This window comes from Elephas maximus, chromosome 22 (genome assembly GCF_024166365.1).
Source record: "Elephas maximus indicus isolate mEleMax1 chromosome 22, mEleMax1 primary haplotype, whole genome shotgun sequence".
NCBI classification, from domain to species: Eukaryota; Metazoa; Chordata; class Mammalia; order Proboscidea; family Elephantidae; genus Elephas; species Elephas maximus.
In genome coordinates, this window is record NC_064840.1 from 26902245 (window position 1) to 26917323 (window position 15079).

Consider the following 15079-nt stretch of genomic DNA (forward strand, 5'->3'; position numbering starts at 1 on the left):
TGAAGCCCCTGGGCAGGTCCTTATAAAAACAGAAGGGACAAAATCACAAGACCATGGCCTTCCTCCTCCACCATTCCCAGCCTGCAGTGATTTCCCTGTGGAAGACTTTCAGAAAACCAGACAGATCAGCGGGGCACAGCTACAAGCCCGGGGGAACGCCTGGCGGGGAGATGAAGTGGGCTTTCTCTAAGGGTGTGGCTCTGGTTCTCAGATGAGCTTGAAATGAGAACCTCAAGGCCATGTTTAGCCAAAACTGGAATCCATAAATTCATTTTTTTTAATTAATAAAAAGAGAGGTTGAGCCAGTGAATGTAGCTGATTACATGTGCAAAATGAGATGACCCAGAAAATTTACTATGCCATATATTTCTCATCTGTGCACTTTTCTATATGTATGTTATGCATCAATGAGATGCTTTATAAAAAAAAAGTGACCATGTTATCTATGTGCACACACAAGGTTATATAGAAGTGGGACCGCTATCGTGGTTCCCCAAGTCCACAAGTCCCATAACATCTCACATTCTGGGGCAAGTCTCTCTGAAGTTCAGAATATACAAAGAGACAGCAGACAGGAGTGATCCCATGATATGCGGTAACGCCCAGGAAGAATACATTTTTTTCTTCTTTGAGCCTACCTTGGCCTGGACGGCATAAGAAGCCAGCAGCACAGAAGCCTCGGGAGGGCAGTAGATCTTTTCATCTAAAATCTGCTTCTTTACCTGGAAGGGTCAACAAGGGAGACATGAGACTGTGAGCATGGAAGGGAGCGTTGCACATCAGGCACAGCAGATGGCTGCAGGGTGTTCTAATGAGGGCTGCCAAACCAGCCTGTTAATCATTTTCTGACAAAGGGCACAATTTTTTACTGATGCAGACAGGTTGAGAGTTCATTCACTGAGAAGTCACTGGGAAGATGACTCCGCATAAAAACCCCTTATCACTTCTCATGATCACATGCTGAAGAGGGAAAACAATCTTCATGGTTAAAACAGACTGACATCTGGGCTGTGACAGAGGAGAGCTGCGAACGCGAGGAGTATCAGGAGCACTTGGGTGGTGACTGCAGCCTTGGCCCCTGCTGAGCACACTCAGCACTAGAGGAAATGGAGTCTGCTTTTAAGTCTTAACATAAGACAAAAGTCACCAAGGCCACTGAGTTATGACTGCAGAAAAAATCATCACTTCAATGTGCCTATGCTGAGGAAGAAGGAAGCAATAACGTTTGATTGATTAAACTTTTAAGTACACATGAGGTCCAGGAAACATAACTCATAAGCCATAATGCTGAATTAACATATCTCATTGCCCTTAATTTCTCAGAGTGGTGCAGTGTGTGATATTGCAGACACAGAGGCAGGAGAGCCACATGAAGTGGTGGCACTCTGAAAAACAGCTGGAAAGCCGATTCTCTCTTCACAAGTGTCAACATCACCCAGGTCCTTACTCAGCCACGAAAACGTTCCAATACTTCAGTATGAGGGAACATCAGGCCAAAGTCACATGAGGGATAGGCACAGCTCCCAAGAGCTTTACAAGAAAGCCATTTCTGTAACTCTAGGCTAGGACATTCTGGGGTCTACCAGTACTAGTACCAGTTGCCTTCAAGTCAGTTCCAACTCATGGTGACCTCATGTGTGTCACAGTAGAAATGTCCTTCATAGGGCTTTCACGGCTATGCAAATCACCAAGCCTTTCTTCCAAGGTGTCTCTGGGTAGACTCGAAACACCAACCTTTTGATTAGTAGTTGAGTGCTTAACCATTTGCACCACCCAGGGAGATGATTATGATTTCATTCAAAGGCAAAAAGTCTTCCCAGGTTTGAAAACTGATTTTATGTTCCTACAGAGAAAATGAAAACCTGAGATGTTTCTGAAACAGTATAACTTTCAAATCCTTTGGTTTCTTTTTAAGAAAAAAAGAACACAACACTACAGAAAAACTGAAATTGACCTGAAAATGTTGGAAAGATTATCTATACGGCAAACTTGTTTTGTAAAAGAAAGGATTTCAGGGGTTTTATTACATTTAACTTAACATTTACTGAATACAATATACTGAGGCTCAACCTAATTATAGGTTGGGGTTTTTTACACAACAGGTTACACATCCACTTCTGGAAACCGTGTAACTAGCACCCCCACCACAATCTTTTACGTTAAACTGGCAGCAGGGGCTTTTGGGCACATGGGGCAGCCCCAGCGCCAATCACTGTAACCAGCCATGAAATTGAGGACTGGCTCTGACCAAGCAGTAAGAAGAGAAATGAAACAGACAGGGCTTGCATCCTCAAACTACCCACCTCCGCCGTGCCCTCAGACAGTAACTAGCTGTCTTTGAGCCTATAATTATGGATCTCCTAATTTCTTCAATCCAATTAAGCAATTACTCAATCCAATTGAGCAATTACTCATGGAATGCCTACCGTGCACTCAATGAACCTTGCCTTTAGGGGGCTTACAATCGAATGAGGGAGTAAGGGGGGAAATAAGACAATTATAGACAAAGAGTACATGAAGCACAATGTTTGAAGTACCACACACGTGGTATAAACCAAGTGTCACTGGGGTTCTGAGAAGCCCTGTCTCAACGAGTGAAGATTTTGAACTTGGCAGAGAACTGGTGCTCTATAAGAATCTCTCTTTAACCTTTCTTTGTAACTAGTGACTATGTTTAAGAAGAAAACAGATTCCATCTTCAAGGAGATTTTAAGTTAGGTAGCTACTTGCATCCATTCTTTCACCATCACACTTTTGCAATTTCATCTGACACCAATTCTCATCACTCAAGTATAGTTCTATTCTGAAGATTTTTCCATTTCAGAACCAAAGGGACTGACTTTCCAGAGGCAGAATATTTTCACAATGTGAAGGCACTTGTGTTCAATCAACACTAAAGGGTTCTCCCCGGCGGACTCCGCAACCATGCCTGGGAGACTTCTCTCGGAATTAGGAAGGTAGCATGGAGTGGTGTACCTGCAAGAAGAATAAATGTTGGGTGATCTCCTGAACCAGCTCCTCCTCAGCATTCTCAGGATAAAATTTGGCCAGGAAGTGAAAGGTTACTGGCTCTTCCTTTGAAACATCATGATCCAGCACCTGCAGAGTTGAAGTGCAAAAGATAAACACGCTGTCTTGGTGCTACCACCAAAAAGCCTTTTTCAGGGGCTATAGGAAAATTTTTGCCCCTCTAAAGTCATCACCTTCCCCAAAGGTTGTGACTCTAGTCTGAAGCAGTCACAAAGTCATGTATAACAAAAGACAACATTTCCTTCATGTGGTGTTTCTGAACCAAATTAATCAATATCCCCACGGGGTGGGTGGAGCTAAGATCATTAAGGCACAAATATTCTCAGGACACAGAAATTGTTAAAACTAAAAACTTATAACTCAAAGGTTTTAAGCACTATCTTCATAGGAGACTGAAGGTTTTTTAATTTTCTAATGTAATAGAATCTTCTTTTACTCTTTTTTCTCGCTGCCCACCTCCCACACTGAAGTCCATGTAGGAATAGAGCTTAGAGGTGATGAACCAGATCCTGATGAAATCATCCAAACATTAACCAAGCAACAGAAGTGAAACGTGTCCATCACAGCACCCCTTTATTTTAAGGAGCTTCCGTGGATGCCCCACAGGATGCTTGGAACAGTCAGTCACCAGTGCCTTTAATCTTCTAACAAATTCATCCACCCCCTGAAAAGCCTGAATCGTCTGCTCTCCAGAGCGCACTTTAGTTCAGGACATAACCATGCCATATGACATGCTATGAGGCCCTATTAGCACATGTCATAATTTATTTCCTTTGAGCAGCAGGCTCCATGGCACCTGATGCCCCCAATCTAGTTCTATTTGGCCAACACTCCCGTCTGATTTAAAATTTACTTGGCTGAGAATTCCAAAAAGATACGGAAAAGTTTGTTGTCTTTGATACATAACTCTCCATGCTCCTGCCAAATACCAGGTGGCAATGCCCGGGAGATGCAAAAATAAACCTGATCTAGGACACTCACAGTAACATCGGTACACAATGGCATTTTGATGTTCTCAATCATTGGGAATTCCAATTGTGAAACTTACAACCAGCAGGAATTCTAATGTGAAGAGTCAGACCGTGTCCACACTTGGAAACAATCTGAACATTTCAACTTAGAGTCCAAGTGGTAAAAGAGGAGGCTTTCATTGTTTACCATGCCATGTAGTAGATAATAACTTCAGGTAGGCAATTACAGGGGGTACCTTCTGGGATAAAAATTAGACATTGACTTACTTTGAGGTTCAGGTGTCCCTCAGGAGTTACTGGCCCTGAAAAGCATACGGTCCTGCTCCCCAACTGTCTTCATGGTTAGGTAAGCAAGTAAATGTGACTCTGTGTGCATATACGAACCCATGTAGAGGGCTGTTCCCCTAAGCCATATCCATTTCCAAACCACACTCGAGTGGCTGGGAGCCCAGACTTCCCTACAAAGTTTCAGAACCCCCAGAGTATCCTGAGGACAAAACGAACATTCTTCCTTCGCCAGAGGAACCAGGGTAGTCTTTACTCCCTTAGGTCACACTAATGATGAATTCAAATCAGGCCATGGTGTTTCTCAAAAACACTTTTAAAAAATTCATTAAAGAACATGAGCCCTAGGAGAATCTTGCAAAGACATAAACTGTGTCTGTGTGTGTATACATACACTCGTGTGTGTATGAAGGTAACTGTAGTTTTTATTCATAAAGTCTAACTAGTGGTTCAGTAAATTAAAGGGCATAAAGCCAGAAGTAATCAGCCTGGTGATAATGGATAAATAAACCAGGGCTGGCAACAGCTTAATCTCGGTTAACTCTGCTTCCTAGGAGAGTCTGTGAGGGGTAGAGAAACCTGTGGCATCCCCAGGGCCCCCTTCTGCACTCCTGAATTCAGGAACTTGCCCCCTTCAGGAACCTGCCCTCTTCTTTGTATCATCTCTGTATACCCCAATGGTAAACAAACAAGTGAGGTGTGTGCTCAAGGAAAAGGCAGAAGGGAACATGGGAGCTCCGCTGGTTTCATGGAATGAATTCCAGTCCAACCTTCTTGTCCATTTTGAGCCAGGCCACAGTGTCCTTGATTGTATACTGCAGTCCAAAGAACCAGGTTTCCCGAAGTCCCAGGGTCCGACACACCAAATCAAACAGGTCCTTCCCTTTCCACTTCATCTGCAATACAACAAACCAATAGGGAAGGACATTGTAAGCAAAAAGCATAATCCGCTCTTACAAAAACCTTTTCTCTGCCTTCTCTACTCCCAGATTTTAAAATGCAGAGATGACACTAAGACGGCTGATGAGCACAGAAATCCCAAATAATTTTAAAGCTTCCTACACAAAACCATGAGTGGGAAAATACCAATTAGCACCTAATGGCTTAATCATTGCAAAGCATACACAATACCTCCCCTGGACACTTTCTAACAGATCCTAATATCCCCAAAGCTGCTAATTTAGGAAAGCAGGTAAATAAGCAAACTCATTTAGGACCATCAAGTCTCTTGGGTTAACCCAGGGAGATGGCTAGACTCTAGGGACACTAATTGCCTTGGGATTTTATTATTATTATTATTATTATTATTATTATTATTATTATTATTATTATTATTATTATTTTTAATCATGACTCTGCCTTTTGATAAAAAGCTAGTTTTTTTTTTTATGATAGTTTTGTTTTAATTTAAAGGCTGGATTTATTACAAGTTTTTTTTTTTTAAAGCAATACTGGGCAGGAAGTTGTAACCAAAGTCATAAATCATGGAGAAAAAGGAACATTAAAGGCCAATCAGTCCAATTACAGTTCTTTCCTACTACAGATGTGTAGCTGAGGCTAAAGGTGAGACAACTCACCATAGTCACACAGAGCAATTTCAAATTCCTGTATCTAAACCAAGGTGAAAAACAGACAATATCCGGTAGTGTGTTTACCCCACAGCCTCACTTTCAAAAGGACCTGTAGTAATGGCTGCCAAACCCTTTCCTCAGCTCTTCAATCTTGTAGCTGGAATGGCAAATTCAACATCTTAACGGGGGAAGAGAAGACCCTGCAGCTTAGAAAATGTTGCCACCTTGTGGCTTTCAAGCTAACTCTTGCAGGATGTGGCTATACTACCCCTTAGCCGCTGTTTGCTGCCCCCACACCAAATGTCAGGGGCACCTTTGCATTCATGGACAATGCACACACGGGAGCAGTTATGGTCACATGTGACACATCACAGAAATGGTGGCCACAGTAAGAACCACCCTGGGATTCAAACACAAGGCCACAAGACACAGGAAGAACAAGACCACTCCACCGCAGAAACACCTCTCCTTCTCTTGCCCTCGTTACAAACCCCTACCCAAAGTCCTGGCACACTGAAGAGGCATCATGACAGGGAATAAGGAACCAAAATTTCGGGTTTCAGAGACTGGTTACAAAAGCAAGAAGGAAAAAATAAGTTAGACCTCTGCTATCTCTCCTTGGCTTTTCCTAAAACCTGATTCTACAGGAGATTTTTCCAGTCAGCCTCGTTTTTAAGAGATGTGAATGTACAGTGTGTTCTGTACGGGGAACCTGACAGGAAAGCCCATCCCTTCTCCTTGCGTTTGCTGTCAAAGTTGAGCAAAGCAGCAAGCTAAATGGAAGAACACCAAAACTGCAGCAGACAAGTGGTTGAGGTGTGCACCAGCTTTGTCCTTCACCGGGGCCCTTTTTCCTATCTGTCCTCCGCCTCTGCCTCTGTTCCCTCTCTGTCACTACAGTGGCATCCCTGGAACACGACAAAGCTTGAGGTCTTTAAAATAGAATAAAAGAAAATGAAGAGTTTTATTAAGGAAAAAAAAAAAAGATCTCCTTCCCCCTTTGTAAGGCTCAGTAATGCTGGCTAGCATACCTACTTCCCAGTTAGACAACAGGAACAAAGTGTTTTTTAATTCATGGCAGGTTTCAATTCCTACAGGCAGACTTCATGAAGAAATGTTATTTTGGAAAACTAGAAGCTTTGAGATGCTGATTACCCTCTTGTCTCTATTTTAAGCCAGTACGTAGTATATAAATTATAAATGACTACCTTGCTACAAGATAAAGTAACACTGGAGAACAGACATTAACTGGGAGAAGTTAAACACCCAAGGGCTGAGATCAAGGTAAGGATTCCCAGTCCCCTTTAACGCACACTGGCCGGGCGGGCCGCTGGCAGCTGGGACTGTCTGCGGGTGGAATGTGCAGTGAATCTAAACAAAAGCTGCTGAGGCACGATGAGCCAATTTCCTGACTTGGGAGCTTAAATTCTCAAACATAATATTGTATTAATGCCCTTTTCCTGTATTTCTCTCTACTTCTTTGTTTTTAAAATGCAAAACTATCTTTGTTGAATGCAAAAAAGACAATGTCTTTGCCCCCATGGAGCTTGCAATGAAGTGATGAGAGAGGAAAAATTCTCACACCAACTCAGAATGCCCTACTTAGATTTTTAACTTTGACTCAAAGCATCAAACAATCATTGCAGAATGTCAGAACTGGAAACGAGCCTGAGTAAGCACCTACTGTAGCCCCATCATCTTTTTATACAAATGGAGAAGCCAAAACGTAAACTCTTTAGCAGCTTGCCAAAGTAGACACTGGTCTTAATACACTTGGCTGCTAACCGAAAGGGTGGATCCACCTAAAGGTGCCTCAGAAGAAAATGCCTGGCAATCTACTCCTGAAAAATCAGCTCCAAAACCCTATGGAGCACATTCTACTCTGATACACATGTGGTCGTCATGAGTAAGAATCGGCTCGATGTTGACAGATTTAAGAAACCAGCTCCCGCCCCGGCTCTGTGGGGTTCCCTCCTTCTTGCTCTCTACCAGCACTCCCCAGTCGCCTTTTCCGGTAAATATCCGGTGTCTTAACACTCTTTCCCACCCTGAACCAAAACCCATTTTCAGAAGGGCCAACTAATGCTCATCTATAGCTCAATGTGAACTAAAGCATCTGTTACCTCCCATTTATTCTCTTTGTTGTTGCTGTTGTTGAACATTTTTATTGTGTTTTAGGTGAAAGTTTACACAGCAGATTAGTTTCCCATTCAACAATTCATACACAAATCGTTTTGTGACATTGGCTGCTGTGCTCACAATGTGTCAAGCACTCTCCCCATTACTCTTCTTCCTTCCCCGTTTCCATCTCTCCAGTTTCCCTGCCCCTCCTTGCCTTCCTATCTTTGCTTTTGGGCAAATGTTGCCTGTTTGGCCTCATACAGTTGACTGTTCTGAAGAGCACAGTCCTCATGGGTGGTTTTTTTTTTTTTTTTTTTAAAGGGCCAATCTATTATCTGGCTGAAAGGTGACCTCCAGGAGCTCAGTTCCAGGTTAACAGAGTGTCTTAGGGTGATAGTCTCGGGGGTTCCTCCAGTCTCTGTCTGGCCAGTTTTTTTTTTTTTTAATGAATCTGAGTTTTGTTCTACATTTTTCTCCCATTCTAACTGGGACCTTCTATTGTGTCCCTGTCAGAACTGTCAGTAGTAGCAGCCAGGCACCATCTAGTTCTTCTAGTCTCAGGCTAGAGGAGACTGTGGTTTGTATGGGCCATTAGTCCTGTGGACTACCTGCTTCCTTGAGTCTTTGATTTCCTTCACTATCCTTTGCTCCAGACAGGAGACAGATAGTTGTATCTCAGATGGCCACTCCCAAGGTTTTAAGACCCCAGATGCTGCTTACCAATCTAGAATATAGAACCTTATCTTTGTGAACTATTGTTACGCCAACTGACCTAAATGTCCCCTGAGACTATGGTTCTGAGCCTTCAAACCCAGTAACTCAGTCCCACAGGGTGTTAGGATACGTCTAGGAAGTTTCCCTAACTGTGTCCCCTAGGTGCTCTAGTAAATAAATGAATGTATCTGCAGCATTTTTTTTTTTTATCTGCAGCATATACAAATATGTGTATCATTTATTCTTTCAACAAGTATTCTAGACCACTCCCTAAGGGCCAAGTAATCTTGGACACTGAGGATACAAAATGGGGTGACCACTGTCCCTGCAGGTGATACAGGCAAGGACTAAGGTCAGAGAAGGTTTTCAGGAGCAAGTAAGAGTTAGATGAAGGAGGGAAGAAAATAAATTAAAAAAAAAAAAGAAATTCATGATCTTGACAGGGAACTGCAAGTTCTTTGGTAGAGCTAAAACAAGATAGCCCGAGCTCAGGAGGAGCATGGTGCAGTGGGGGGCGTGAGGCTGGGCCAGGTGGCTGCCTTCAGCCTGAAAGCCATGGCAAGTGGCAAGTCTCTGAAGACTCCTAGGCAGGAGTGATGGGATCAGACCTGCATTTTGGAATGGGCTCTGATGACAGGGTGTAGAATGGGTTGGAGGAAGGGAACCTGGATGCAAGAAGACCAGAAAAGAGGGCAACTCTTGCCATACTAAAGGCAGTGGGGGGGATGAAGGGGTGGGGGGGACAGCTTGAGGGAATGGAAAGGAGGCAGAGTCACAGAATGGGTGCTGAAGGCCTGCGGGGATTGAGGGAGAAAGAATCAGAGGGCTCCCGAAGTTCTGGCTTGGGCACCGGTGGTTCCACTAAGAGAGAGATGGAACACAGAAGAATGTATTTGGGAAGATAGATGAGTGATTAAGTTTAGACAAGATATATTAAGAAGCCTGAGGAAACAGGTAGAGATGTACTAAATATATCTGATTTACAGCCTGGTTGTTGTGTTGAGTCGATTCCAACTCATAACAACCCTACAGGACAGAGTAGAACTGCCTAACATGATTTCCTAGGCTGTAATCTTTACAGGAGCAGATAGCCAGGTCTTTTCTCCCATGGAGTCACTGTTGGGTTCGAACGAACTACTGACCTTGCAGTTAACAGCTGAGTATTTCACCACTGTGCCACCAGGGCTCCTCTGATTTAAAGCCTTAGCCCTGTTTATAAATTAAATGTTTTTCTCTTTCATTGAATCTACTCATCCCGTCACCCATGAGGTTGTACTTTTCAACATGTTCTTCCCCAAATGTGTGAGGCTTGCTTACTAGTCTTTCTGATTTGAGTTTTTACTTCCTTACAAACAAGAGCTATTGGTCGTAGTGCTCCCAGGAGCTCTCAAGACAGCCTGCAGGAGGAGGTCTTGGGTGGCAGCCTGGGTTTCCCGGGGGCTGGCTGGCTCACAAGGACATGACCGTGCTTGTCTCCGGTCTTATCACTGGTCCGCTACACTGCGCTGACGGCGTTCAGTGGTTCACAGTCATTTGAATGTCTCCGGAGGTTGCAGACGCCTCAGAACAAGAGCAGTATTAGTCAACTAAACTGACTTGACAGCTTCAAACACCCAAGGCTCAAAGACTTCAAGTGAAATGAACCACCATTCATTCACTGTCAACAAATATTCAGTGAACACACACTGTGTCTAAGCACTGCACAGGGTGCAGGGGAAAAGTCTCTACTCTCACGCAACAGGTGTAGAGCACGAACGAGTCGAGAACAGGTAACCACCCTCCCTAATGTCACCCCAAGAATAGACTCCAGGTTTATTGTCATTTTAGCACTACAACACTTGTGAGTGCCACAAGAGGGACAGCCCAGGGCTATAGAGACCCCTAGAAAGGGTTAGGGAATATGGAGAAGTAGATAAATGACATCTAAACCGACTGGTGGGAAAGAGAAGCCAAGTGAAGGCTGGGCTTGGGGAAGGAGGAGAGAGCAGGGAAGTATGTTCCAGGCAGAGTGAAGGGCATACACAAAGGTCTAGAGGCAAAAAAAAAAAGCTTTCATGGCCCTGCAGGAAATTAAAGTAACTGTAGGTCAATTTGACTGGAGAATAGCTTATCTACTGATGTGTTTCCAAAAGGACCAAAACTACCATCTAAAACCAGTTACTTAAAAAAAAAAAAGGATAAATAAAACCAGTTACTTGTCAACAGTCTATCTCTGCCTCTCTTACCTCAACCACAGGACACAGTTATTGAGTGACTAATTTCTCCACTTCTCCCAAGGATAGAACATAACTAGTGCCATTCTAGATCAACAGGAGAGAAGTGAAGTAGTTACACACAATGGATGCCTCAGGGTAATAGGGCTTAATTCTTCCCAGAAACCAGTCTAAAAGGACAGCTAGGCTACGGGTATCTAGCATCCCTATGAATCTCAGCTCTGTCACTTGGGCAGAGTTATTGTCACCTTGGGCAAGTTATTGAACTTCCTTGTGCTTTGGAATGGAGATAATAAACAGAACCTGTCTTGGGGGTTGCTCTAAGGATGAAGTGTATTAATAGATGTTAAAAGCCTAAAACAGTGCCCAGCCCAGAGCAAATACTTAATAAAGGGTAGTTATTATTCATTCTAACCCTGCCTCTTCCTACAGCCGCAAGAGGTGCTGTTTAAACCTTCCCAGTCCTGTTTCGCTCCATGGATGATGGATGACAGATCAGAAAGGGCACCATCAATTCTCATCACAGTAACCATACTATCACTCATTCGACAAACATTTATTGAGCACCCACTACGTCCTGGTCATTGTGCTCGGTACAAGAGATAAATGATGAATTCCAGACGAGACACTGTCCCTATTCATGTCTGACAGGGAAGACAAGTAAATGGATAACAAAAGTGCACCCTGGTAAATGCCATCAAGGCAGAATGCCATGGGAACACAACTGGGGCCTGGGAACCCAGGACCTGGAGAGTGAGAGGCTCTACAGAGAAAGACTCATTTGAGCTAGGTCTTGAGAGCCTGTGTGAAGGGGCTGAAGAAAGGGAGGTCATGCCAGCCGGAGGGAACAGCATGTCTGCTGCTCGGGTCCAAGCTGTTGCAAAGCAAAGGAACGTCTTTCGCACTTCCCTAGTATCTGACAAGCAGCATAATTATCCTATCTCTAGTACTGAATGTTCAATGCCGTCCTGAATATGCAGTTTCAGCCTGATGCTGTGTGACAATTCTGACTCTACAACTGATGAGAGCCAAGTTGTTCATCACTGGTTCAGAGCAGTGAAGCATCCCACGACAAGACTGGCCATCACCTTGAAGAAGTGTATGACCAGGGCGATAAGTTTTATGTGTACTTCTTTGTTAAAATATTTCCTTTTCTGACGCTTGATAGAATGTAAGCCTTTCAGGCCTTGCATTACACTACTAAAAGGTCTTTTTGTTAGGGCTTACAATTTTTCCCGAACAGCTTGCCAAAAATAGAACCACTCCTGGTTCTGATTAATACGCATTTAAACCCATCTCCTTTCACCTGGCCAAAGTGTGCAAACCGCTCTACATACACCACTACAAGCCCTTGCCTCATCTCATCCTGGCGAAGAAGAGGGAAAAAGAGGGGGAGGGTGGGAGAATGGTGGTTTGCAGAGAGCAGAAAGGAACACGAATCTGGACTCCACTACATTCATGCTCCCCCTCCACAGGCCTCATCCTCAAGATGTCCTTCAAGCACAGAGGCTAATGGTAGTGAGCCTACAAGTACAACGCTTCTTGCCTTAGTGGCTGTGCGTTCCCATTACTTTAACACGCTGCGGCGCTATTTCATAGATATATACTTGCGCCTGTATCAAAAATAGATGTGTATGAACTTTATAAACAGGACTAAGTGCTGTCAGCTTGTTATTTTTTGCAGGGGCTGAATTTACGAGCTTCACCCAGAGTGAAGTGCTTGTAATTTATCAACTCAGAATGTTTTAAGTAAATAGCACTAAGCACTTACCCTCTGCGGCAGGAACGTATTCGGAAAGTAGCACTTTTCTGTTGTAGGAAGCAACTGGCCCCAACAACCTGCAAGGCTGACTGGGGTCTGTGAACCAGGTAAGCATTATGAATAATGTCAACTGACAGCCATTTTACAATCAGCCGGTTTTAGACTCAGCCCCAAAACTGCCATTTGTTTTTTGCTTAGCAGCTTTCACATTTCATTTCTCCCACTGCTTTCTTTGGGCCACGCAGCCCTCGACAATACAATCCCTATGATTGCTGAGACAACAGTACAGGGTAAGTAGGAGCCCAGCCACACGCTGGGATGGAGCCACAGCTAGAAAAGGACAACTTTCTTGAGAGAGGACTAAATTTGGCTGCTGTTATGGATTGAATTTTATCTCCCAAAAACTTCCGTAAAAATTCTAACCCCTATACTTGTGGAAGGAGTCCTGGGTGGTACAAACAGCTAAATGCTGGACTACTAGCCAAAACGTTGGCAGTTTGGACCCACCCAGAGGCACTTCGGAAGACAGGCCTGAAGATTTGCTTCTAAAAGCTGTGTAGAGCAATTCTACTCTACACACGTGGGGTCAATCCACTCAATGAAAACTAACAACAATACCCATGGATGTAATCCTGTTTGGAAATAGGGTTTTCTTTGTTATGTTAATGAGACCATATCAGAGTAGTGTGTGTGGAAAACCTAATCACTTCCGAGTTATAAAAAAAGAGCACATTAGACACAGAGGCAGGTGGAGAAATGGTTAGGCATTCAGGGGCTAACCGAAAGGTCAGTGTTTGAACCCAACAGCCACTTACTTCACAGGAGAAAAGACCTGGTGATTTGCTCCCGTAGAGACTGCAGCCTGGGAACCCTATGGGACAGTTCTACTCTGTCCTATAGGGTCACTATGAGTCAGAATCACACAACAACAAGAAGACACAGACGCATGTACAAGGAGGAAGACAGATGCCATGTGAGGACTGTCTACAAGCCAAAGAACCAAGGAACACCTGGAGCTACTGCCAAGAAAGGAATCGACATGCCTGGGACCCTGATTTGGACTTTTAGCCTCCACATTGTGAGAAAATTAATTTCTGGCCTTTAAAGCCACTCATCTGTGGTATTTGTGTCACAGCAGCTAGGTAGCAAAGACAGCTGCTATATATGAAATGTCTAAGACTTAGAACTCACAGAGAAAACTTGACTCTGGAAAAAGCTGAAAGAGAAGCAACGTTCCATCTCATAGAGGCCTGCAGGCCTAGATATCAGCCACACAAGAAATGTTATTTGACCATCTGGCTGTCTACTCCACAGCAGGTAAAGAGAACCCACAAACCCAGGTCTTTTTAAGCACTCCCTTATCAGGGTTTCTTCTAATTAGCTCACAAGCTGCCCGAGCAGTTGCCATGAAAATTGCCAAAAGGTTAGCTCCCTTACAGACCTGAACAACAGACAGAACCGCACCCCCCCAGGCACCCAGGCTCAAGATGTGTGCCGCATGTTTATGGTTATTGCAGAAATGGAAAACCGAGGATGACTGTGATTTCGCCTCCCAATGTTTACCCATAACTGACTTTTGCAGTCATGGCTGGCAATGAGAACCGATTTATAAAAGTGAGAATTTATTTAAGATGCTGATGGACCAAATTCAAATCTATTTGTCCATTTTGAACAAATAGATGTCAAATATCTCCATTGACAAGACAAATACAATGGAAAGAGTTATAAAAATTATTTTGCTTTGCAGCAAGTGAATAATGAGTTCCATTAAATTTTATTCCGACTAATCAAAGAGGATGAGAAAGTACAGTAACGCTGGGGTAAAACTGACCCCTGCCTCAGAGTGTGCTATCACCACATCACAAAAGCAGGCTCACAAACTTAAAATGCAAAACCATCCTGCAGTTTCCTTTTGCAATTAAAGGAAATACCACTCCTACTCAGCCATTATTTCTTAACATAGGGGGAAGAGGGATCTTCCAAATAGAAAGAGAATCTTAGCCCCAAAAGAGATTGATTTTTCTCTACCACTCCCAATTCCTCTATCCCTCATTGAAATCTGAGCAAAATCTCACAAACCTGAAACCTGGTCTTTGCAAAAAAGCCCAACTCCAAACTCTAGCCACCATAATCAACCACAGCAAATCATTTTCCTCTCTCCATCCTCCAACTGTCTGTTATTGGGATGAAACTATTTAAAGTATTGGTTTCAAGGCCCTCCACAAATGGCTTCCTCCCTCCTTCAACCAATTCCATGTGGCTGAAATTCTGCCTGCCTTGCTGTAACCCAGCCTGTGCCCACTTGGGCCAGCAAACCTCCATGGTGCCATTTATGTGTGACCAGACCTTTTTAAGATTGATTCCTTATCTCAGTGTTTCTCCCACCCCTGAACAATAGCAGATACACGAGTC

At 43.7% G+C, this 15079-nt stretch overlaps 1 protein-coding gene across 4 annotated transcripts in view; it reads right to left on the bottom strand.

The window, feature by feature from the left end:
• NF2 (NF2, moesin-ezrin-radixin like (MERLIN) tumor suppressor) overlaps window positions 1–15079 on the bottom strand; it is an 84864-nt gene that overhangs the window by 47218 nt on the left and 22567 nt on the right. For all 4 annotated transcript variants that reach the window (XM_049865605.1, XM_049865603.1, XM_049865604.1 and 1 more), the window contains exons 2-4: window positions 5057–5182; window positions 2977–3099; window positions 639–722 (exon numbers count right to left, since the gene is read on the bottom strand). In XM_049865605.1, the coding sequence (XP_049721562.1) occupies window positions 639–722; window positions 2977–3099; window positions 5057–5182 (333 nt within the window). The remainder of the gene's footprint in view (window positions 1–638; window positions 723–2976; window positions 3100–5056; window positions 5183–15079) is intronic.